The following is a 26,083-nucleotide window of genomic DNA, read 5'->3' on the forward strand; positions in this document are numbered from 1 at the left end:
AATACCCCTTTACTAACCAAAACAAGAAGGAGTACTATATGCTGGTCATCAACATGGGCATCGTATCATGTAATAAACCAGAAAGTTGCTTTGAAATAGTTCAACTATTCTTGTTAAAACTGTATGTCCTTGATCATTTAGAAGCCTGAACTTATAGAACTATTTTTAGCACCCTCTGTAAGGTACAAATGGTTGTCCTTTGCCCTAATGGATAGAAAAAAGCAATCTTATTAAGTTACTTAGTAGGGAAGCAAAGGAAATCCTCATGTCAACTACCACTATGATATTAAAATCCTTTTATCTGATCTCTGGAATGAACAGTTAGTGGTTTCCATTAACACTTTGTGAAGTTACTACTTTTCATTATGTAATTTAAAGGAAAATCCAGTTGTAACTCTGTCTCTCCTTTAGTTAAAGGAAAGTATAAGGGTTTCCATTGTTGACCTCATTTTTTGAATGCAGGTTGGCTGGCTGTGACTTGGAAATAGCATATAGCCCAAATATACTGCATAACACCTCAGAATATAGTAGCACCACTGGAACAACATGACAGCCATGCATGCACAGGTCAGTAGTTTTCATCCGTCATTCTCTTCTTGTTCTCCATTATTAGGAGGTTCTCCACCATAGTTGGGATATCTTGACAGAAGTTAAACCCAATCAGACAGAGACTTAGAGTAAGCAAAGTTGCAGCCCTAATCGGGTAAAGAGTTGGGCCTGCAAGTAAGAAATGAAATCTAAGGAACATTTCCAAATGCCCATCAGCAGGATTCATAAACTCAGGAACATTCTGCACTGCTAGGTAGTGTTAGGGTATGTGTTTCCTGGTCCACAATGTGGCAATTTGGTTTATGCCAATCAACACATAAAGGAATCCAATAGGCATTTAGGTGTTGGAAGGGTATGTCAGAGCTTTTTCAGTCTGTATAAAGGAAGAACTCAAAAAGCACATGGACTAGAAAGGTCGTAGTGCCCTCCAGGACTCAAAAAGACTCAATCCTAAAACAATAGGCTGCTCTCCATGTTTTAAGGTGGTGCCACCTTATCTAAAAATGGTCTCTGGATAGATAATATGAACCTGAGACCCCACATTGGGGCGGCTGATAAGTCTACTGGCTATCAGAAACAGATTCTGAAGGGAAATTTAGTCTAGATTGACTGCATCTTGCTGGGCCATGCAGGTGTTTTAGCAAAAAAGAGTATGGGCCCTTTTTTTGTATTTGATAGAGCAAGGTGGAGTATGAAAGGTGCCCCATTAAAATGAGCTATTATGATTTCAGACAAAAGACATCTTTACCTTCAGAAGAGTAACCTGTCCCAAAACTGTTAGGAGAACAAACAACGGAAATAATCATAGCAAAAGAGTCCCCTGCCCAGCAATATTCCCCCTTAACCAGTAATATTCCCCTCAGCCCAGCAATATGCCACCCAACAATGATTCCCCAGCCCAGCAATAATCCCCCCAACCCAGCAATAATCCCCCAACCCAGAAATAATCCCCCCCAGCCCAGCAATATTCCACCCAGTAATAATCCTCCCAGCCCAGCAATATTCTACCCAGCAATAATCCCCCCAAACCAGTAATAATCCCCCCAGCCTAGCAATATGCCACCCAAAAATGATTCCCCAGCCCAGCAATAATCTCGGCAGCCCAGCAATATGCCACCCAGCCATAATCACCCCAGGCCAGCAATAAAACCCCAAACCCAGCAGTATGCCACCCAGCAATATTCCCCCCAACCCAGCAATAACCCCTAGCTCAGCAGTACCCCCCACCATCCCAGACCAGAAGTACCCTAACACTGACCCTCATCTCATTCACTACTGTTTGTCTGTTAAATGTACTACTTCATTATATCATATAATTAGAGCACAAAAGTATATGCTGATCCTGCCTTCCAACTAATATAGCCATTTTAGGACTTTTATACTGCACTACATTACTATTGCTATTATTTTTATTTTTGGATACACTTTTACTAAAACGTTCATAGTGCAGGAAAGCTTTCACCCAACCACTGAATGATTGCATTTGCTTTTATAAACACTGATATGAAGGAAAAGTAGTGATAAATAAAGTACTTGCGATTCTAGTGCCTTTCCAATCATAAAACCAGCAGAAATGTTTTTGCTTTTTTCAGGCAAGAGAATGCATTCTGTGATCCCACCCCAAATCCCATGGCGAGACTCAATACTGCTAAAAACTTATTTCGCAATACAAAGTGTGAACCCAGCCTCAATCTCTGAAAAACTTAAAAATTGCTTTGTTAGCTCTCTTTAAAGAAGCTTCCCTATACCTTTTCTCTCTGGAAGTTAATCTATGCATGAGATTTCTCAGGGAACTTTGACCTGCTCAGCCAGGCATGCCTATGAGAAAGGGAGGGCCCAGCATTAATTAGATAAACTTTTGGAGCTGTTAACTTTTCAAGGTCTGGCAGGAGTTTCATATGCTGGCAAGCAGTCTCCTCTGCCTCCCTGTGTGAGGCCTCCATGTATAAACACCATCCAGAGAGCCAGAAGTGAAAATGCTGAGACTGCTGAGCAGCGATGACTACGAAGTGGGCACCAGAATTAAAGGGTTCAGTTCCCGCACCCTCTTCATGCTGGCCCTTGGGGCCATCGGGTATCTACTTCTGGGATTCATCATAGGTAAACTTTTCTGACTAGTATTACATTGCAAGAAAATTTAAAATACATGATAATCCTAAAATGCATCAACTATTACAACATGGGCTCAAATACTGAATGCAAGGTTCCATTTTAAAATGTTTTACCTTTGCAGCGAATACACCAATTTAGGCTTATCATATTTACAGAATGTCAGGGTGGCCATATAATGAGTCAGAAATGACAGGAAATATGATAGAAGTGGCAATATAGCAATGCAAGGGGATTGTAAGCTCTTCGGGGCAGGGTCCTCTCCTCCTGTATCACTGTCTGTATTTGTCTGTTATTTGCAACCCCTATTTATTGTACAGCGCTGCGTAATATGTTGGCGCTATATAAACCCTGTTTATTATTATTAATAATAATAATAATAATAATAATAATAAAGTGTATGCACGGCAAAAACTTTTTTTTAGTTTTAAAAACTTTGTGGCGGAATTAGAAACCCTGTAAAGTTTTTACTGTTATCAGGAACTCCTTTAGCGAGATTGATCGTCACTTGACAACATTTTGGTACATCTTTGGGTAGCGATCTACCACTCTCTTTTTATATTAGGGGGAAAGCTAGAACCCTTGACAGGTTGTCATTTCAGTTCTTGTTGAAGATTTTGCTTGACTTCCTGTCTAGTTAAACATCATCAGTAGGAAAGGAAGTCAGAGTGAAGCTCTCCAAACGAAGTTCTTGGTAGCACATACATTTTGGGGTCTATTTATAAAACAGTGATTCTGACATTCCCTGGTGCGGAATCTTCCAGGCCCTTGTGTTTCAATGGCAGCATTTGATTCTCATATGATGTCATATTTACTGCTTGATAAATGGACCTCTTTAAGGTCACACATTTGAACATTTTATATAACACATACACATATAAAAAAATTAAATCAACTGTCTTTTTTTTCTACAGGTTCTTTTTTTTTAGAAAATATATTACATTTGGAGAGTTTTATGTAATTTTTAGGTTTAAATTACATGTTTTATTGTGTGCACTAAATGAAAAGTGCTCTGGTGGAAAAGTATTAAAAAAAGTGTTAGGTATTATTTTTCCTGTTTTTATTATTATTAATATTATTATTATTATTATTAACAATAATAAAAATAATAATAATAAACAGTATTTATATTGTGCCAACATTTAATGTACATAAATTCGGGTTGGAAATGATGGACAGATACAAACAATGACACAGAAAGAGGAGAGGACCCTTCTCAGACGAGCTTACAATGGTTTGTGTGTGCTGCCATCTCATTCAAAATGAAAAAAAAATGTAGGCTGCCATTTCTGACCTAAAAATACCAATTTATTGGCTTTCCAGTACCTTCAGTACTAATCCCAGATTCATAACAAGCATGAAGCAATTAATCATATAATTTGCATACTTATTTTATGTAAAAAAAAAGCCTCGTATAGACATCAAATGAACATCTGAGGATAGTCATTGGAAGTAATCTTTCATGATCGTTTATATTGACAGATAAATAAATGAGCGCTGTACACAGAGCGCTGTTCTGTTCTATAGAGAGGGGAGGGAGGAGGACAGGCATGTGGTACCTCTACATTCTCTCCTCCATAGGAGTGTACATTGGTTGAACCCAATCAGACATTCATCAATCCAGTGATGCGGATTAATGATTGACGTCAGAGGTCTGCTGTCAGATTTTTCCCCAAGACTAGCATGACCTTTCATCTTGTATGACTGATTTCTGGTGTGTGTATGTAGTTTAGGAGATTATTTAATCGACAGGGTCTGCATGACAGGCAGACAACTAGAATTTTTTGCACAGTAGACCAGTAACAGTTGTTTGAATGCGACTGTTATGCAATTTTCGCAGAAGTTTTGGTCCTACATAGTTTGCTTTAATACATATTATTGGACTCTACAAGCACAGCAAAGGACGAACTTAGTGTAAATGGGCCCTGAGGGTCATTTCCCTTCTCCACATATTACATGTTCTTTGTTTTACATGTGTTAACAGTCATACCTATGGAGTTTCCTTATCTGGTAAACTACATTAAAGATGCAGAATGCAGACAGGCTGAACATAATGGAAACACTGTTTACACTGACCTTGTCCCATGAAGACCTCTCTTTGGTAACACAAGAAATTAAATGGTTAGATGCTGTATTTGCAAAGTTGATGAATGTCCCTAAGGCTATGTACACACATGTAATTGTTCTTGTCCAATAAATATCTTATCGGACGAGGATCTTGCGTGTATACAGCGCTCATCGTCCTTTGTCTGAACGACCCTAATGGCAGATCCAGGGACAATGGATGACAAACAATGAACGATCGTAATGGAAGTGAAGGGGAGAGAGCACAGCGGGGTGCCGCTCCATCATTCTCCCCCTCCCCTCTCCATACAGCAGAATGGAGCTGTATGTACAGCACTCGTTCATGCATCGTGTAGTCGTTGGAAAGAATCGTGAAAGATCCTTTCCAAGGACAATGATTGCACGTGTGTACATAGCCTAAGTGCAGTAAAGCCCAACTCCACTTCCTCTGCAGTGGGGCTGCTTAAACAACGCAAGGGTTAAATGCTCATTTTTGCCCAGAGGGACAGTAGGAAGCAAGTCTACTTAACGTATACCCCAGGGTATCCTTCTTTGTGACTGTTCCCCCTGCTCACCCTTCTAAAAGGAGCTCTGTGCTGGGGTCACAGGCTTTACATCATCCTCTACAATGCCGAGCCAATTGGCCCATATTGTGGACACCAAGTGCCTACCCACAACCCAAAAATGAGTAAGAGTTAGGGTAAGTAAAGTTGCTTTTTACAGTACCCATAGGTAAAAAAATGTAATGCTGGGATAGCCCTATTGCAAGGTTAGTTTTCTACTCTAATTAGAGTTTACCCTGAAAACAATGAATATGTTCTGTAAATATTGAGCCATTCTCTTACTGCTGCCCTGTCCCTGGATGGCATGTTTATTGTCACAAATCTGCACACCAGTGTCAGCTGACAAGAACGGGATTACCTGTTAGAAATGGCATTACCACTCTCAGCAAGCATAGCTCTTATCATCTGAGCTGACATTGCTATTTTTGCTGTGAGTACAATGGAGACCAATGCCTGCCAGCTGCCCATTTTCCGATATTTCAGTTCATCAGTGAATGATGGTATTTATGGTCTATGGTGTTTTTAGGAATGGACTTTTTTGCTGTCTATGTCTTTGTTATAAAGAACTACCCTCACTTCTGAACCAGTGACTTTACAATTGGTATGTGTACAGCAATAAAAACAGCAGTAAAGGATTCAAATTACTGCAAGGGTAGAATTTTACAGTAATCCGTAATACAACATTAACTTTTATATGGCTAATAAAACTATTTTTTGTAAATCAGAACTTTTATCATCATTTTTAAATTTATGTAAAAGGGTACCTATTCCTTTTATATAAATATGTATATAAATGTTTGTTTTTTTTAATGTTTTTTTTTTATTTTATCTTTTTTGGGGGAGGACCCCTCCACTTCTGATTTTACTGCGGTGGCAGTAAAGAGGGAGGCTTGCGCCACATATCTCAGGAGGCTGTGGGTTGCTCATTCTCTGCAAGACTGAGATTGGGCATTGGTCATCATTGGCTTTCCTCTAATGTGAAAAAAAATTTGCACACTCTCAGGCATTCACAGTTAGATCACCATTTGTTTTTATATTTGGGGAAAGACTCGTCACCTGGTCTCATGCCTGCACAGTGCATTGGGTGACATGAAGAAGAACCCAGAAAAAAGATGGCAGCCTTGCAGACCCTGGAAAAAAGAGAGGCCAAGACAGACTCGTTGGGCTCGGTTTGTGTTAAGGTAAATATTTCAGTAGGCAAACTACCATTACTATCCATATAATGTTTCAGTAAATATTGCTTTACCCTTAGAGTGCATATCCATAGTTTTAGTTGGTTAAAGCCATGTGAGGGAAACCAGCCCCTCTTTGCTCTAAACTGATGGGTGAATCCAAATAAGTGCTGTTCTGTGCAGGTTAGGCAAACATCTTCGATGGCCTGTTCACTGCAAAGCAATTTAGCACCAATAGGAGGTCATTTCTAAGTTAAATGTTGGGAATGTCCCAACTGGCTGGTGGGTGTAACAGTGTTTTCATGCTTTTAGTTACCAGCCAAGAGCTGGGTTCTAATATGAATGGCGGAATGTGTTCCCATTAAGCAGTAGTGGGAATGGTGCCACTATTGATATCACAAACCCTGCTCCCCGCTTGTAACTAAGTACATAATGGGCAACTTTCCCATTGGCTGGTGATTGTCAGGGGTAGTAGCGCTTTATGATACTACTACCACTATTCATAAAGCGTTTGTAAGCACTTCTGCTTCCCAGGCTGCTTCTAACAGGGCAGAACCCACGGGACATGTTATGGAGGATTGTTTCATCAATCCCAGGCAGACTTGAGCTGATCTTGGCTTCTGGTCTCACCATTTGGTTGCTGCTTCCTGTTTATTGGCACTCATCGCCCTTCTGTGCTCCTTTCCTGTGTGAACCTGCTTTGGCCCTTGGAAAGGGATACTGGAATTTGATTTTATGCCGTATCATTATATTTACTAGTCTCATTTAGCCTCATCCTGAAGAAGTGGTGTTACACCACGAAACGCGTCAATGATACACTGGCACTTCTTGTGAAACTTGCTATAATGTTTCAACTATGTATTTATGTTTATACTTTTATGTAAAAGTAGATGTATGTCTGTATATTGCAATATAGGGACACAGTGGTTTCCATTCTGGGTAACTGCAAAAATCAATGTCTCCTACTTTACTTTTTTAATATGATGTACCAATAAAATATTTTAAGAGTTTTATATATAATGGTGAAGTCCAGTTTCTCTGCACATATCGATTTGGTCTATATTTGGGATATGGGCATTTATTGCAATATATTGAACGTTCGCCAACCAGTGAAGCCTTTTTTTATAAGCTAATTGGATGTTAACTTTGCCAAACTCGGTGTGGCATACCCCTGAAGGTTGTTGCAAGCCATCATGAACTTCAATGTCAATCCTATCCAAAACTTAACTCAAAGTTTGACCTAATTATACTTTAAACAGTGTATTGAGTGGGTGGGTTGCCATGAACTTTATGGTCAGTTTTGGCATTTTATCAAAAGGAACAATCCATATCCTATAAATGTTACCAGTATATCACCAAAAGTGTAAGGATCACTACACTGAGTCTCTGCACACTGCAGATAATACCTGATATTCTGCTTCAAGTTCTGTGCAGACATCTGGAGTAAGGGTCATTTCAGACCCATAGTAATCCTCTGCCACGGCCTCAATCATGGTCCCAACATCTCCCACTGAAATAGAGCAATTAGGAACCATTTTTGGAAAGCATCTGTTGTGCAGTTTCCATAAGGGCATGTGGTTACTGTTTGAAAAATTGTGACATAGCTGAGTGCACACATTCAGTAAGCCAGGTAGGTAGCTAGGTAGTGAGCCAATTACATGGGCAAGGATTGAGATTTTGGAAGCAGCTTTGGTATCGTTGGTAAAAATGACAAGTAGCAATCACATGGCTCACGTAGCATTGACCGCTGCATTTCTTTATCATGTACAGGTTAGCACTCTCGGCCAGGACGCTATCTGCAAGGAGTTTGTATATTCTCCCTGTGTTTGCGTGGGTTTCCTCCAGATGCTCCGGTTTCTTTCCACATTCCAAAAACATGCAGTTAGGGTAATTGACTTCCCCCCAAAACTGACCCTAGTCTGTGTTAATGACATATGACTATGATAGGGACATTGTATTGTGAACCCATTTGAGGGACACCTAGTGACATGACTATGGACTTTGTAAAGCACTGTGTAAAATGTTGGCTCTATATAAATACTTTATATTATTAATAATAAAAATAATAATAAATAATGTATAATGCCTTATTTTTTTGTATGCCTTAATATCTCCCCAAATAGGATGGTTTGCAAAACCCTCTGGGCATTCAAGAGTTACTCCAGAAGTGCAGAGCATGAGAAAATCATTCTGGGATGAAATGAAGGCAGAAAATATTAAAGCTTACATTGCAACAACTCCAAGGTCCCCCAAAGCTATTTCTGACCAATGGGTGCTTTGATATTGTCCCAGCAATATCCAGGCACTGAAATCTACACATTGACCAATCATCTCAAGACAAGAAGGGTGGTTTATCTCTCCTGGGACATAATTATCTTTTAAAGCGGTACTAATTCTAGGCTTTTGAACATTTTACTTTGAAGGCTTTCAGGTTGAAGAAGATAATCCTAAACATCAAAGTAAAACTTTCCTAGAAATAAATGCAAAGTTCAAGGTTTGCAGTAAACACCAATGCAAAATTGATATTACAAACACTGTTTCAACCTTCCATTGTGACCGTCTCTCATTGGGTTCATGCAAATCAAACCCTTTTCTCAGGACTATAGATACGTATATGTACATGTATATATGTGTATATATATACAGAAGCTAGCATTCAGCCATCACCCCCAAAAGAGCCATTTTTGAGATTCCATATAAAGCCATGCAAAAAGCAAAACCATTTCACATATTTCAATCTGGACAAGCTTTCAATTTCAAAATTAGTGTGTGTTATTAGGGATGAGCGAGCAAGAATATTAGGGTTCGAATCAGGGCTTTCTCTCTTACCGAAAATGTAAGCAAGAATGGCCTTCTAATTCTCCGAGAGGTCGAGCTCTCGACGAACAGGAGGATTTCCAGGGCTTCATCATGCAGCCCTGGAAATCCTCTGCGATCCCCGGGCACTAGAGGGTAATTAACTGGGGATCGCACACTCTTCTCAATGAATGCAGCCACAGCTGCAATCATTGAGAAGATGACCAGCACAAAAGAACCTCCTGACATTGTAATGTAAGTATCTCTTACAAATGAAAAATTTGTATCTGTAACCAATGTATCATTTGTAAGGGATACTTATATTACAATGTCAGAAGGTTCTCCTTTCCCGGGCATTTTCTGATTGATTGCAGCTGTGGCTGCATTAATTTAGAAGAGTGTGCGATCCCCAGGGCAATTAACCTCTAGTGCCCTGGGGATCGCAAACAGGAAGATTCCCAGTGCTGAATGCAGCTGTGGGAATTTCCTCTTCCAATGGTTTCGCGAAATAGCCCCAAAATTGCACTGAACCATTGGAAGTTCGCAAGAATGCCAGAGGCATTTTCCCTCATCCCTATTTGTTATCACTGAGCACCAAACCTAAATTATTGGTATCAATGGGCATTAATGTAAAGTGCAGTGTCTTTTCTAAAACTCTTTCAGATATTTACCTGCTGTAAACCTGAAAATTTATTTAGGCATTCCTGGATATCTAACATTTTTTCGACCTTTCCTCAAGGGTAAATAAGAAATGCCACCTTTTGTGTTAGTTTCCTGAATGTGATGGATTGAACTTAATACTGGCACCATATACTGCTGTGTTTAAATGAATCAATATGAAAAGCATTTTTTATTCCTTTATAGAGACTCAGAATGATCACAAAGTAGTTGTATGTCTGGTATTTGGGGAAACGAGGATCAGTATACTGTGTGGCTTGTATTAGACAATGGAAACAATATTTAACATTGTGAAGCCTAAAGTAAAGCTCTGTCTAGGAAACAGAAACATACCAATCTACTTATATATACAATATGAATGACAAGGATTTAAGCACAACCTATCTGGGTATTTTTACAAGACTAATTTCCTTTGGAGCAATGACTTTTGAATAGGCAGTTCTGCAGGAAGAATGAGGGTAGTTCAAAATGTGTCAATCTGGTTATTCATTTTCATAGCACAGGATGAAAATGGAACAACCTTACTGAGTTTCCATTTTTTGTCAGCAAACATATGAATGCAGTAAAGATGGGTATCAAAATGTTGGTAGGTGTCAATGGCTTCTTACAGCAGAATTTCAAATAAATAGAAAACTTGATTTTATGGGCATTTAAAACTCTTATCTGACTCAAAGGTTTATAATTTGCTTGCCAAGGGCCAGTGCAATCTTATACATCATTCAAAAGGGTAAGCTAGTGCATTTTGCGCAACAATGCCATAAAGTTAAAACATTGACTAAGTACATTTTTGAGCCAAATGTCTTCAAATGACTGCTGACTCTAGAAATACTTGACCCCCTTAATGGAGTAATATTTGCCTAGTAATTTATTAAATGGGGTATTCCCTATTTATTGTACAGTGCTGCATAATATGTTGGCGCTATATAAATCCTGTTTAATAATAATAATATTAATAATAATTCCAATAAGCAATATTTCCACAGTCCAGATCATTGTTTAAGGAGATATGTACAATACTGAAGGCATATCTGAATCCAGCATTGTAGTGAGGAACTATATCGCCTTTTCTCAAGCAGGTTTCTTTCATGGCAGCTTTTCTCAAATGTTTTATTCCTTGAGGAACCCTTAAAATAAGGTTTAGATCTTATGGAACCCCTGCCAACATACTCTTACTATGGTGGTTGAAATTCAATCCCCATAGACAAGCCCAAATCTTTGAAATCATGCTTTTCGCACGAGACCCCTATTAATGGAGCTAACATTAGATGGAAGGACAGTGGGTCATAGCTCAAAGAACCCTTGGCAACATCTTAAGTAACCCCAGAATGGCTGCTCTGGAGGTTGTTAGGGATTCCCTTAGCAGTTAGCAATGGTAGATTGACATCCAACTTGATAGTGACTGTATAATTCTGGCACCAATGCCACAAAGTAAAGGAAGCGAGCAAACCAGTGGAGTTTCTCCTTATTTCTCAGATGAGTAACCACTGAAACCAATTATCATGAAAGCTGTTTATGAGAGGGACATTCTTCCTAAGGACCACCAGTGTAATCAGCATTCTTCTGTCAGTCCCCCAATGGATGCAAGGACTATGCTGACCACCACTGAAATTGGCATTCTTTCTACTAAAAGGACTATTGCCTTACTGACAACCAGTGTAGATGTGCTACCATGAGCTGTAGATATAATACGTATTAGCAGGAGTTCCCTAAAATGAGAACATTATCTTATGGTTTGCTCTATGATAAAAAAATGTTGGGTCAACATCAATTACAAGGGCTTGGTCCCTCTAACGGACCTTACATACTATTCTTAATGAATAAGTAACACATTAGCAATGCATAGATGCATCAGTAGAAACCTGATAAAAAAACTGTATACGTTGGTTTTATCCAAAATTATTTGCCGTTTTTGGAGTGGATTATTTTGTACAATGTACATATATCTTGGGCTGCTGGACCTCTCTACAGCCATGTGGTCTGCTGTAGCTATAGGTAGCAGATTCTCTTGGAATCTCTCTTCCCTATAACATGGAAAATAGAGAAAATCTCCCCAAAGTGAACATAGGGCTCTATTTATAAAGCATAGAATCTGACATTCCTTCAAACATTCCCTGATGGAGAATCTTCCAGGTCTTTGTGTTTCAATGGCAAGAGTTCATTCTCCACTAGAGAATGTTTAAGAGAATGTCATATTTCCTGTTTTATAAATACAGTACATAGATAAACGTTTTACTACAATCAAAATAGAACAAAAAGGCTCATATACGCTTTACATTTTGTAAAAATGTTTCCTTAATAACTACAATTTCATTTATCCCATAAACTTTATTCAGGAATGTAGAAAGATGATTAGAATACAAAACAAGAAATAAATCTAATTGTTACATGTGTGTCTGTTATGTTTAATGAGAGCAAATCTCCTAATATCTCATAATTACCAGTAACACTTTGTTCGATGTGAGTCAGGCCACCTTAGCTGTAATTATTAACCGTCATGCAGTTGATGACTAACTGAACCAGACTAGCAATTAATGCTGGTAAATGAGCTGGGTGAGATGAATATATCATCAAGCAATGCAACCTTATTCTGAGGTCAGGGCATGTAGAATGCCATTAGTTGTCCTTTACTAATAAATAATGATTTTCTTTGAGAATGAATAATGGACGACTCTATTCACTGCAGGTGAGGGTCAAGGGGCAATTAAAGCGTGTATACAGGAGCAGATACGCTGCCAAATTCGTGTTATACTGAATGATGCAATTGGTTTTCCGATTAGTAACTCCTTCCTTGGAAGGCCCAAAAAGAGGAACACGAGTGTACAATATTCTACCCCTATCATAGGGTGGGGATACGGTGAACCACAGGACCGATGTATTCAACTTTCTCTTTTAAAAATTCTGATCTATTCATTATTAAACAAAGGACAATTTTCCTTGTTTTTTTAAGTCCTTTTTGTACATTTCTACGCCAATTTTAACATGGGAGGATCTCCTGAAAGAACTTCAGGAAACCCTACCATAATCACCACATCCACAGCATTATATACATTATATACATTATATACATTGGTGTGGTGGTCTAAAAAATGAATGCCTCTTGGCCAGTGGGAAGAATGCAGCCCTAGGAGATGGCCAAAAAGACCACTGGTGTCACCTAAACTGACCTGAGTGGCACAAACTGCCCATTGCTCAGGTCATTAATACCTAGCTTCTGTCTTTCCATTAGGCATGAATCAGGAATTCTAAATCGCCCGAGAAAGGAGCGCAAGGATGGTCTCTAAGGCTTTGTTACCAGATCATTCACTATTACGATAATTACATGTGTATTTTATGTATTTTATATATATAGGTTACCTGTAAAGACCTAAGTAGACCTCTCAAAGCCCTGAGACTGTTGCTGGGCTGCTTTATGTTGCATATGATATCAGCACCTACACTGAAATAAAAGCTGTCACTCTATTGTCAATCTATTGTATGCCCCTTTATTCCATCCCTGGCAGTTATGTGTACAGGTCCTCTGTAGAGGAAATCCTAAAGAGGTCCTAAGCTGTAAAAAGCTTGCAGGCTCCCCTAGCATGAAAGTCTTTTTTCACCCAATCTTCTCCCTCCTCAGGCATAGAAGTCTGGAGCAGAGAATGGACCTTTAAGAAAGATGATGTAGATCCTTTCGTGAAAGGGTGGTGACAGAGGAGTTTTCTTCTCCCTTGACACTACTTGCATTTAAAAAATATATTTAATGATTTATTATTAATGTGTGTCTAATTTATATCTGATTATTGTTTAATATTAACGTCTAACCAGACAAAAGAGCCTTGAATTTGTGGACCCTGGTCCCACACCCCTAATCCATTTTATAAGATAATCTCTTAAAAAACTTGTTTCCTAAATCAACTTGTACTTGTCACGTGCATTGTATTTTCAATCCTTGTCAATGTTTTATTGTAATGATGATAATAGTGTTAAATAATAAAAACAATTACCAAACTTGAGAACTTTTTTATTTCAGCAATTTCACCCGTGTTCCCCACTTAGCCGGTACGGAGGAGAACTTTCTTCTGGCCAAGCAAATCCAAGCCCAGTGGAAGGAATATGGATTGGATAAAGTGGAATTAGCACCCTATGACATTCTCTTGTCATACCCAAATGAAGCAGAACCCAACTATATCTCCATCATTGATGAGCATGGCACAGAGGTAAAGTGCGCAGGAAGACTGAGCATGGTGTTATAGATATAAAGGTCTTTGTATATAAAGAGGGATAGCTCCAGAAGTAAGCCAAGCATGTTATGTTTGCAGACCAGAACATATTAAGTGTGGCAATACGACGGGGTGCTGAGAAGTTCCTAGCTTTGCCCAGAAAGAGGAGAGCCAGAGTTATGAAATAACACATATATTCAACATATTCCCTCCTGAGACTGATGCACTTGGTACAGTGTAGTTTCAGCTTTTCTAGACCCTTCAAATAAAAGTTCTTTGGTTGGGCCGCAAACCAGCTCTCAGCAGCATCTTTGACGTCAGAAATGTCCTCAAAATGTTGCCCCTTCAGGTGTTTCTTTAAATTCAGGAACAGATAACAGTCCAAAGGGGCCAGGTCAGGTGAGTTGGGGGGATGGTGAACCATTTGGAAACCCAGGGTGTTCAATTTGGCACCCACAACTCTTGACGTGTGTGCAGGTGCATTGGCCTGCAAAAAAAGGATCCCATTGGTCAACTTTCCACGGTGTTTCGTCTTAATTGCCTTTTTCAGCTGGTCCAGGAGGTTACCATAAAATTGTCTGGTGATACTAGAGCCCTGAGGTAGGTAGTTCTCCAACAGAATACAGTCTTTGTCCCAGAAAACGGACACCATGACTTTTTTTTGCCGATTTCTGGATTCGGAACTTCTTCGGTCGTGAGGACCCACTGTGGCGTCATTCCCTTGACTGTTCCTTGGTTTTAGGATCATAGATGTGGAGCCAGGTTTCATCCTCAGTCACTAACGTAGCCAAAAATTCCTGTGCAGCTTCAAAATGGGCCAAAATGGCTTTGGATGCTTTAACTTGTTCTTTCTTCTGATCACTGTTCAAACATTTCAGCACTCGCTTTGCTGAAAGCTTGAGCATGTCTAGGATAGTGTTTTTTTTTTTTTTTTGCGGATATTCACTGGTCCTCAATATTTAGCTCATGGACAGCATCCCAGGTTGCCGGGTCAGTTGAGGTTGGGGGCGCCCACTGCAGGGCTCATCTTCAACCGTGAAATGCCCAGTCTTGAAACGAGATATCCAGGTTTTGACAGTGCTGTAGTAAGGACACTTCTCCCCCAGTGTTTGTGACATCTCTGTGTGAATGTCCTTTGCTGACATTCCCTGGAAAAACAAAAACTTCATGACCGCCCGTAACTCCCAACAACCTGAAACTTGCTTGTGCCTCTGTCATCACGGCTTCCCACTAAAAGAAAAAACAGTTTTAAGAATCGTAAATACCTGATATTTGCACAGTTACATACTAAGATATTATGCTGTCATATGCCCCCACACTCATTTTTCTATTTCATCTGGAAGGGGGCAAAGCCTGGAACTTCTCAGCACCCCCTCACATACAAGTTTTTATTACTGGGCATGCGCTGTGCTTTCGAGCAGATGAGTTGTGGTAAAATACCCCAAAGAAAACTTTGTGATTGAAGACAAGACCAAGCACATGACTTTTCCCTGCCTTCCTATTTATTGTATGAATTTGGCTTTATTGTCCCACAGCCATTAGAACAATTTACAAAGTCATAATTGGCTTTGAGCCCTGTCCGATGGACAGTAGATGATTGTCACTGGAAATGATCTTTTGTGATTGTTTCCTGTGACAGATGAATGAACTAGCTCTGTACAGTGCTGTTCTGTTCTATGGAGAAGGAGGAGGTCGGACAAGCAAGCCGTACCTCTCTGTGCTCTCCATACGAGTCAGCAGCAGTCGTTCTGTATTGGTTATTCATCAATCCAACGTGGTGGACTGATGACATCAGGGGCCTGCTGTACACATGTCAGATTTTCCTTGTCTTCTGTGATAATTATCTGATGTGTGTACAAAGTTTTGGATTCCAGTGGAACAGCAATTTTTAATGAGCATGAAATGCAAATTACAAAATGTGAGCAATTGCATTTGTCCAATAATTCTTGGCTAAGAAAATGCAATATTCCAGGAATAACCGTACCTTTTACACAATTGTCCGTTAGCTAATTCCTCCTATTTTAAAGTGCTTCTCACTAGAACAATCAATCAGTTTCATTCCCAATGCAGCGATCCTTACAGAGTGACCTCCTTGGTCACAAAACAGCCGCTATGTGCTATACATGTGCTCCATACATCCCTATAGGAAAGCCATAGTCATGGTGGCCTCCATCAGACACTCGGAACACAACATTCCCATAGGAATTATAGTAGTTGCTGGTGCATATGCAGAACAGGGGATGTTTTAAGTGCAAAGCTGTGCAGCTCCAAGGGGGCCACACAGTGAAATTAGTTGGATCCGGGAAGAAGGTAAAGTTTATCCTAGTGGGATGCATTGAGAGGTATTTAAGGGATTGTTGCAAAGGACACAGTTGTCCTTTAAATTAAGTTTCCAGTACTAATATATGCTATCCAGTTGTTAAATCTGTGCTGTTCCATACCACCAAAGGCTCCTATACCTGGGGTATAATAACATGCAAATGCTGGGTTGGTTCCAAGTTGACGATCTGCAAACTCTCAGTCCTACAATACAATAAGTTGACTTCACTATGTTGCGGGGAGCTTCCTTAGGCTCTGACTTGGTACAAAGTCAGCATTTGCATACCATTCATAATATATTTTCAGTGGCTCCCAGGGTATAACAAGCAGCAGTAATGCACAAAAACGTGTTGGAACTTGCTACTATCAAATATTTCTGGTTTATGCAAAATGTTAGTTTTAGAATGCCTTCAATTGCTATACATTCCCAATATGTACACAAGGTGAACTAAATTCTCTCCACTATGCCCAAGACACAGATTAAGAGGTGCCCCCCCCCCAGATGAGTGGGACGTTCATCTGAAGCTCCCTTAGCCAAACATCACAATGGTTAACTTTCCTTATGATAATTTCTCCAATGGATGTCATTATTCCATTGACCTTTTTAAATGTGACTTTTACAATTAATCACCAAAGAGATAAATGCAGACGATATATTTAGCCACATTGATGGATAGTGGCTGGACAAGGTCTAAAAGTCTTTATTTTGATTTCACTAAGTTCCATTAAACACAAAACGCCGACTGGGCATATTTTCTAATTAACATTCCTATAACATAAGTAGGAGATAAAGGAGAAATCTCAACTGGGGAAAAACCACAGCAGGAGCAATCTGAACAAATATATAATAATGAATACTTACATTTAAATCTTAACTCCAGGAGTTTATAAAAACTTCTGTTAGAGTGGGGCTACCCTTATACTGAAAGGGGTAAATGCTCACTTAGGCCTGCGGGTTAAAAATGTACTTTTTTCTTCTGCTGTTGCAAACTTCTCCTCCTTGCAACCAGTAATCTCCAGTTTCTTCCATGAGACACTCTAAGGGGCTATTTCTAGCACTTATGTCATAATCCCCTACAATGCAAGAAGAAATTGCGGGCCCACCCACAATGCAGATGTAAGAAGTACTGCAAACCAGCACCAAATGTGCAATTGCTTCTAGTGCAGGCCCCTCTAGGGCGTTGACTCACCTCCCTCTACTACTACCGATCCATCCTGTTGGTTGATAGAGCTGTCCATGAGTTTTGGACCAATAGGAATGCACATTGCGTAGGAGAGTATAGGTTTGGACTTTAAATGAAAGTCTAAAAAACTAGAACATAAAATGATTACACTGCAATTTATATGTCCTTATGTGATGGCTGGCTCCAATAATTTTTATTTTCTGCGAGTACAGTAAAAAATGTGTTGACCTTCAGAGACATTTCCTGACATGTTATGAACTACTGAAATAGTGTTACAAGTGTTCACAGCTATCCTCTTTAAACTACAAGTTATTGGAAATGATGGAGGGGAAAGGTGTTTGTAGTATAAATTGGAAGCAGGCTAGGGTGACAACACTTCTTCTCCATACATATAGTCAGTAAGCGTTGTCACCCTAGGGCAGGAGATTTTACTTGCAGGATCAGCAGGTCAACACAAAAGGGTAAAAAATGCTTGAAAAATCAATGCAAGCTTGACATGTAAGGATTGGTATCCTGCAATATATTAAATATTTGGTTTTGGTTTTAGATACACTTTAACTATTCACAAATAAATTACTTTGTGTTTAGAGTAAATCTATTCCTCTTGTTTCTGATTCTTTGTTTGCATTTGATCTTGTCTAGTTGACGAATACGTCCTTGCGTGAGCCGGATCCTGCTGGATATGAGAATATAACCAACGTTGTCCCTCCATACAATGCCTACTCAGCCGCTGGAACCCCAGAGGTGAGCTGTTTTTGATTTTGTATATTTCTGAAGTTTAGAAATCTACACTGCCCAAAAAAGTCACTCAATCATAATATTTTATTGGAGCGCCATGGTATTGTTTGGAAAAGCCTATACAATGTCACAGCATTTATCTCCATCCAGTGATTGGCCAAGATCTTGTAGTGGGTATTGGAGAGATGGAGCTCTGTGTAAAGTCTTCTCCGGCTCATCCCAAAGATTCTCAATGGGGTTAAAGCGTACCTAAACTCAGACAACCTTCCTATTTAAAAGATGTCGGCACCTAGCGCTCCCTCTGCACCGGGACGAAGACAGATACTGGGACGACTCTGGACCCAATGGACGGATAGACTGTTCAGAGGCATTGTGTGATTTTATTGTTTTGGGTTAGTTTTGGGTTTACATCCACTTTAAGGCTTGGACTCTGTGGGGACCAATCCATGTGTGAGAATGATGTCTTATGTTCCCTGAACATTCAATCTTTCACAATCTGAGCCTGATGAATCCTGTCATTGTCACCCTGGAATATGCCCATGCCGTCAGGGGAGAAAAAATGTAATTAATGGAAAAGCTTGGTCATTCAGTATATTATGGTAGTCAGCTAACATGATTTTCTGTGCACATAACTATACTGAACCTAGACCAGGCCAACTGAAGAAATACTGCCCCCAGAGGAACTCCAGATCATAACACTGCCCCCACAGGCTTGGGAACCTGCTAATCTAGGGACAGCTGCAACATAAACCTTTATTCTGTAACAGAATGAAATAAAATCTGAGAAATGTTTAAAACCTTTTCCTTAAAAAAAAAAAAAAAAAACAGCAGTTTTGACTTTAGGTATGCTCTAACCCAGGGGTGTCAAACTCAAATACACAGAGGGCCAAAATTAAAAACATAGACAAAGTCGCAGGCCAACCTTGAAATTTATTGAAAAAATTGAGTGTTTCCTTCTCATTAGATATAAAACTTTTGCTGAAATGTTACAATCACCCCCTGTGCAGTGGTTCCCAGGCTCACACAGCCCTGGTGGTGGTCAAATGAATTGGGCCAATTAGCGTAAAGCCTAACTCTAGGCTCAATACTCTGCATATTTTTCTTTTATTATTTGTATTGCAGGAATTCCACGTTCTGAAATCTTTAGCCCTGTCACAAGGTGATATAGGGTCTCCTTTCTTTCACCTGTTCTCCAAGCTGCACAGAGTATGCTGATGCAAAGAACAGCAATGATATCAATGCACTCTTGGGGTAGGGCATGAAGCCCTGCACTCAGAATATGACCCCTATCTTTTAGCATGACACTGAGCATCATTAAATCTAGTAGACTGAGGACATCTTATGGTAAAAATAGGTACTGCAGGGAACAGCTCTGAATTGAATAGCGAAGTTTAAGCTGTTATGTCCAGAGATTGGAGGACTCAGTTAGGAACTGATGTCATAGCTAAGCATCTCTTATCTAAAGAAAGTCCTTAAGAAGGTTTTAAAAGGTGAAATGTCCTTCTCTAGGAAATGTATCAATATATAGTAGTTGTACCCCTGTAGATCTATTTTCTAACAGCCATCAGGCCCCAATGCCCTTCTCACCCTCCATGAACCTTTGGAAAATATCAAAGATATCCAAACTCCTGTGTTTATTAATAATATGTTGGTTGATGTTTATGGCACTTCTGGCCCCCAAGGTGTAGTACCATTGTAATGTGTTCCTGCAAAGTCAGGACTAAAGACCGGTCCTTTAATCCTTAAAGCTGATCACAATGGTCTTTGAAGGGTCTTGTCTATCTCCATAGGGGGAACTGGTTTATGTCAATTATGGTCGAATAGAAGACTTTCACTACCTGGAGAGGGTCCTAAACATCAGTGTTCAGGGGAAGATTGCTATTGCCAGATATGGGAGAATCTTCAGAGGAAATAAGGTAAGAAAACCCATATTTGGTGTCTTTAGGATTTTGATGCATGTTTATCAGGCTCCTTTAAGACTTGTGGTTAAAACCTGCAACTGCTAGTTGCTCCTAGCCACCCCTTTTTGACTTCCATGCTGACAATGGCCATGTGGTTGAGTGAGGTCCAGTCCAGTTGGGGTTTGGTTCTTCTTCCAAAGAAGGGAAAACAAGACATGGCCACAAGTTAGCAGTTTGGGGCCGCAAGTCTGAAAAAGATCTTAAAGCTGGATGTTGAGGTGGGTGTGCACATTGGTGATGTAATTTATTGATTTCCCAGCGATAGATTTTCACAGACAAAGTAGGTGCCTTCTGCTTTGCAATGAAAAACAGTCCTTTTTAATGCTCCGTTTTACAAGTCCAAAATTTGTCTGATTTACTAAAAACAATTCACTCCCCATGTGGCTGAAATGGGGAAAGGAATGTTGTGGGTTATTGCACCCTCTAGTGGCCAGTCTATGAACTGCTAAATTTAATGCAATGAGAAAAAATGTTAATGTTGCATTTAAAAATGTTAAATAAACATTTCACTGCTATAATGATTTAAAAGGCATGTTTTCACTAGGAATATAATAATTTGAATAAATAACTTTAAAAGTGTAAATTATTTTATGCCTTATTTCTACAATTTTTTCAAGGTTAAAAATGCAGAAAATGCTGGAGCCATTGGCATTATCCTGTATTCTGACCCAGCCGATTACTGCGCCCCTGGTGTTGATCCGTATCCAAATGGCTGGAACTTGCCTGGTGGTGGAGCCCAGCGGGGCAATGTGCTGAATCTGAATGGAGCTGGAGACCCTCTAACTCCAGGTTACCCTGCTAAAGGTATGAAAATCTAAAAAATAAAAAGCTTCTTTATAGTTAAATTAACCTTCTGGCAGATGTCCTGAAAAATGTAATATTTGGACCATGACTGGAAAGTTTACAATGCTGGCATTTGCCAGAAAGGCTTCTGGGCACCTAAATTGGAACAATAACGAAATGCTACATAAAGCCTGCCTTTCATCCAGTCTTAGGATGCGACTTTGTTACATACATAAGCTTGGAGCAGGGGCAGATATAGGAAGGTGCAACATGTGCCACTTCACAAAGGCCCTGTTCTCAAGGGGGGCCCAAGTCAGTTTGGTAAGGGGGCCCTAAATCTATTCTCCACAAGGGCCCAAAGTGACCAAACTGAAAGAAAATTTAGTTCCAGTCCTTAATATATAACATCATCTGTTTTTTTTTTTTCAGAATACGCCTACAGATCTGCTATAAAGGACGGTGTAGGACTTCCCAAAATCCCAGTGCATCCCATAGGATACAGTGATGCTGAGATACTATTGAGGTAAGGATAAGTATCATTTAAAACCCATGGATACACCTAAGAGCTAGTTAGTGTCTGCCCATGCATATGTGCCTACAGGGGACATACTGACAATAGGTGAGAGTGATGACTCCCCACTTCCTCCTAAATGAGAAGGGCATACCATGGAGAAGTGAAAGTAAACTCAAAATAGAAATACTCACCAGGATGTGGAAGTTTTTAGGGAACGAGAAATGTAAGTTTTCCAAAACCGTTTCCTGTACACTTTTTATGCTTTTTGTTTTATGCTTACAATGCACACGCACCACAAAGTGTAGTTCAGCTCTGTATGTGGCACTGCCATGGGTAGACCAATATGTCAGGGACTGTTGTCCTACACATGCATTATCATCAGTGGCTGCCTAATCTCCAAAGAGGACTGCTCTGGACCCAGGAAAAGAGTAAGCAGGAAAGATGGCAGCTTGGGGGTGCATACGTGCCAATTATGGCAACGCACCAACCCCAGGGAGTATTTATTTAGACTTTGGGGATTATTTAAACATTTGTAACTCCAAGAATTACCCAACTTTTTTCTATTGTATTCTATTAAACAATGTTTGAACCAACTGAGTTACATATTTGTTGAACCAAATGGGTGAATGTTGGGTAACATTTGGGTAAATCTTAGGTGAAACCATTCATAATTGGACCCCTTTACATACCAAAATGTACAGCTCTTGGTACTTTTACTTGTTTGTAAAAGTTTCCACCCAGGAAAGAAATGGAAGATGTTTGATGTATTTATATTTCCTGTAATATTATCGTGCAGGCTCATTCTCTATGTTATTAGCCATTTAGTGTTAGAAGAAAGGTTATCAGACTCCGTCCCCTAGGACCTTTTATGGGGGAAGTCCTCTATTTTGCAGAAAAGTTGCTCCCTCTTTTCTTTTACCAATAACACTGTGGAATTCTTTATATACCAGGGCAGCTTTTGATATCTCTACTTTGCTAAAATGTGTCAACTTTTCTGGATATCTTACAGGAACCTGGGAGGAACCCCGGCCCCAGACGACACCTGGAAAGGAAGTCTCAACATATCCTACAATATTGGCCCTGGGTTTTCTGGAAGTCATGCCAAACAGTATGTGAATGTTTGTTTGTCATAGTGCTCATCAGAACCAGAATAAAATATAGAATTCAAAGGTGCAACAAATTTCATTGTTACTAGTAGATCAATAACTCTGCACAAATAAATTCCTAACATACAACTGGATCATCCAAAAATCTGTAGCTCTTATCATTTATATGCCTTCTTTGTACTTTAATCAAGTGACTTTGCCTTGGCTGAGATGATGTCATCAGTCTGCTGCAGGCGAAAGGAAACTTTCCCTTAGTCTCCTTACCTCCAGTGATTAGACTGCAGCATTATTTCAGTTCATGCTGACCTTGAATGAACCGAGAACAAAGATGGTATCATCCCTGATAATGGAAGAGCAGATGAACGCATTGTCGAGGGGGTATTGAATACAAACCTTCTGCCGATTTTGCACTCAACCGACCAATCCAATGCTTTTTCAGATTCCTAATCGATCTGCCCAAAGTCCCAAAACATTGCACAGAAAAGTGCTATAATTTGCCCTTACGAATGACTTTCTTGGAAAGAAAGTGATGGAAATTACAATATTAGCCAATTTGTCCAATGGAAATTTAAAAAGCCATCACTTACAATTGTCTAGATTTTTCCTGAGATTTATTCCAGTTCTTCATCTAAAAGTATTATCTGATTAGAAATTGGAAAAGGCCTCATAAACACTGGCCAGTTTGGTTAGTCTCAAGAACCTCTGATCATGATCGAGAACTTTGGAAGAATATTTAGAATATAGTTTGACTTAGAGTTTCACCATTCTATGAAAAGTGTATCTTGCATCAGAATAAAAACCCATGTGAACAATTTTTTATTTATTGCAGTAAGGTGAGAATGAGAATCCAAACCTACAATGAAATAAGAAGAGTTTACAATGTCATTGGAACCATCAAAGGAGCGGTGGAGCCAGGTGACAGTGGAATTATATAATCCTTTCATTAATGTTCAGGAAATATTAACAGCTCCAGCCTGCAGGAAATGTAAAACATCTGAACTAATGATCGGATATTAATTGGAATATAAAGTCATTCTGGATTCATTTAAACATAAGTACATGTATTTTTAAGTATTACTGCTTTAAGCACCTTAAGTCCATCTTTATATTACAATAAGAGTTCAGAAAGATAAAAAATACCATTAAATCCAGCAAGAGAATGATTAAAATACTTAAAAACTCACTTAAACTCTCACATCATTTGAAAAAACTATTGAAGTCTCACATTTTTCTTTTAGGTTTTAATTTGTTATAAATTTGTCTGGAAGGGCCTTAAATCTTTTTTTATCTTAGAAAAATTGCTGGCTTTTGACCTCACTCTGCAGTGCACTCATTCATTCATTTTGTATTGGATTGGATACATTAGTTTGTATTCAATCCAATACAAAATGAATGAATGAGTTTCAATTAAAAATAAATACAAAGTATGTATTTTGTATTGGATTGGATACAGGAATTTGTATTCAATCCAATACATAATGAGAGTTTGAATTTTGTCCTCATTTTGTATTGGATTGAATACAAAGTCTTGTATCCAATCCAATACAAAATAATAGAAAATATATTTATGTGGTTTTGTCTATAGGTATGTGACGGACACTAGGGAGGTGTTTTAGAAAAATATATTACTATACAGTATACCGAATTATCGCATTTTCAGTATTTTTCATTTATTTATGTATTCTTGTTTAAGCTGAATTTTGTGTTTTTCCTTTAATTTTATTAAAAGTATTTTTTTTTTTACATGATTGTGTGTTTCAAACATTTTTTATATTCATTATATCTACCAGAACCCTATTCGGACATATTTCTGTAAGTTACAGGTACAGGATTCAGAAAAAAATTTCATGAAAACCTGTAACGCTTTTGGTACAGAAATCTAGACCTCAGTGTAACACTCAGGTGGTTAATAAATAATATAAATAATAATAATAACTCTTATTGACTCCTCCAACTTTGTAACTATTTGAGCCTACTGAACTCCACAATAGTGTCCTACAAGGAGCCTACTGTATAGTTCAGTGTTTCTCAACTAGGGTTCCATGGAACCATAAGATTCCTCCAGAGGTGGATAGGGGTTCCTTGAGCAATGAGCGATTTGTTCCTCTCGGGTCACTTTAGGTGACCCCAATGATGATTTTGGCTAACAGTAAGGGTGACATTCTTCCCAATGGCCAACAATGTAGGAGATATTCTACCCAGTGACTAACACAACAATGTACTGTAAGCTGTGGATATAGTAAATATAGCCGGCGTTCCCTGAAGACCTGAAAGTTTTTTCAAGGGTTCCCCCATCTTAAAAAAAAAAGTCAAGAAAAACTGTTTTAGATAATCCTATTGTTCACAGTTGTAGTGTTGGTGCTTTGACTTTCATTAGGCGTTTGTCACACGGTCAGTTTTCATAATAATAATAAAACCTACCATTGTTCCTAAAACAAGCCAATGTCCTTCTTAGACAGGTATGTCATCCTTGGCGGCCATAGGGATTCCTGGGTGTTTGGAGGAATTGATCCGCAGAGCGGAGCTGCAGTGGTGAATGAAATTGTCAGAAGTATGGGCAAAATAAAAACACAAGGTAACTCAAATTACTTTAATGTCTCTTATATGATTATGTTGTAGTTTTATTTTTCTATTTTATTTTGCTATATTTTACAGCTTGTACTGCATTTCTATTTATTTGTGTCCTGTATCCATATATGCTATTTTTTATTTACAAGCCAATTATGTTCATTTTAGTTGATTTCCAGGTAGATATAAAAAATCCTAATGCCATTCTATGTACATTAAGGGCCAATTAGGAACCCCATTGCTACCCCCTGCAATTCATGCATTTTCATTCTTCTTTTTTATCCACTGCAATGCAGGTGCCTTGTGGGGTGTGTTGCCCAGTCACAATGTAATGCCCGTACCATAGTCTAAGGCCATTTTGGGAAAGCCAGTTAATCTACAACAATCATTTTTTCAATGGGGGCAGTTTATAGTTTATAGTATCCTAATAATATGGAAATATCCCTATTTACAGTTGATTTAATTTTGGTTACTAGCAAATATTGAATACCTGGGATGTTTATGATTAACTGCTGTCACTTTTTACTAAACTTTTTAAGGTTGGAGGCCAAGAAGAACAATAATATTTGCTAGCTGGGATGCAGAAGAATTTGGGCTTTTAGGATCTACAGAATGGGCAGAGGTAATGCATTCATTTCCTATTATCAACATGAACATTTAATACAAAGGGGATTTTTATAAAGCCAAAGATGAGACATTGGGCTTCAAATATGTGTTCTCCAAGACCAGACAGACTATCATGGGTGAACCTGGGTGATCCAGCAAACCTTTAAATCTGGCCCT

At 39.0% G+C, this 26,083-nt stretch overlaps 1 protein-coding gene across 1 annotated transcript in view; it reads left to right on the forward strand.

Annotated features, from left to right (window-relative positions):
* The first annotated feature begins 2,304 nt into the window (after positions 1 to 2,304).
* LOC140324537 (putative N-acetylated-alpha-linked acidic dipeptidase) overlaps positions 2,305 to 26,083 on the forward strand; it is a 32,313-nt gene continuing 8,534 nt past the window's right edge. Inside the window, exons 1-12 of the mRNA XM_072402525.1 lie at positions 2,305 to 2,649; positions 8,581 to 8,687; positions 11,292 to 11,293; positions 13,938 to 14,124; positions 18,273 to 18,374; positions 20,159 to 20,284; positions 20,947 to 21,133; positions 21,542 to 21,635; positions 22,636 to 22,734; positions 23,562 to 23,647; positions 25,188 to 25,307; positions 25,840 to 25,922. Of these exons, the coding sequence (XP_072258626.1) occupies positions 2,526 to 2,649; positions 8,581 to 8,687; positions 11,292 to 11,293; positions 13,938 to 14,124; positions 18,273 to 18,374; positions 20,159 to 20,284; positions 20,947 to 21,133; positions 21,542 to 21,635; positions 22,636 to 22,734; positions 23,562 to 23,647; positions 25,188 to 25,307; positions 25,840 to 25,922 (1,317 nt within the window). The 5' untranslated portion in view covers positions 2,305 to 2,525. The remainder of the gene's footprint in view (positions 2,650 to 8,580; positions 8,688 to 11,291; positions 11,294 to 13,937; positions 14,125 to 18,272; positions 18,375 to 20,158; positions 20,285 to 20,946; positions 21,134 to 21,541; positions 21,636 to 22,635; positions 22,735 to 23,561; positions 23,648 to 25,187; positions 25,308 to 25,839; positions 25,923 to 26,083) is intronic.

The sequence above is a fragment of the Pyxicephalus adspersus genome, chromosome 1 (genome assembly GCF_032062135.1).
Source record: "Pyxicephalus adspersus chromosome 1, UCB_Pads_2.0, whole genome shotgun sequence".
NCBI classification, from domain to species: Eukaryota; Metazoa; Chordata; class Amphibia; order Anura; family Pyxicephalidae; genus Pyxicephalus; species Pyxicephalus adspersus.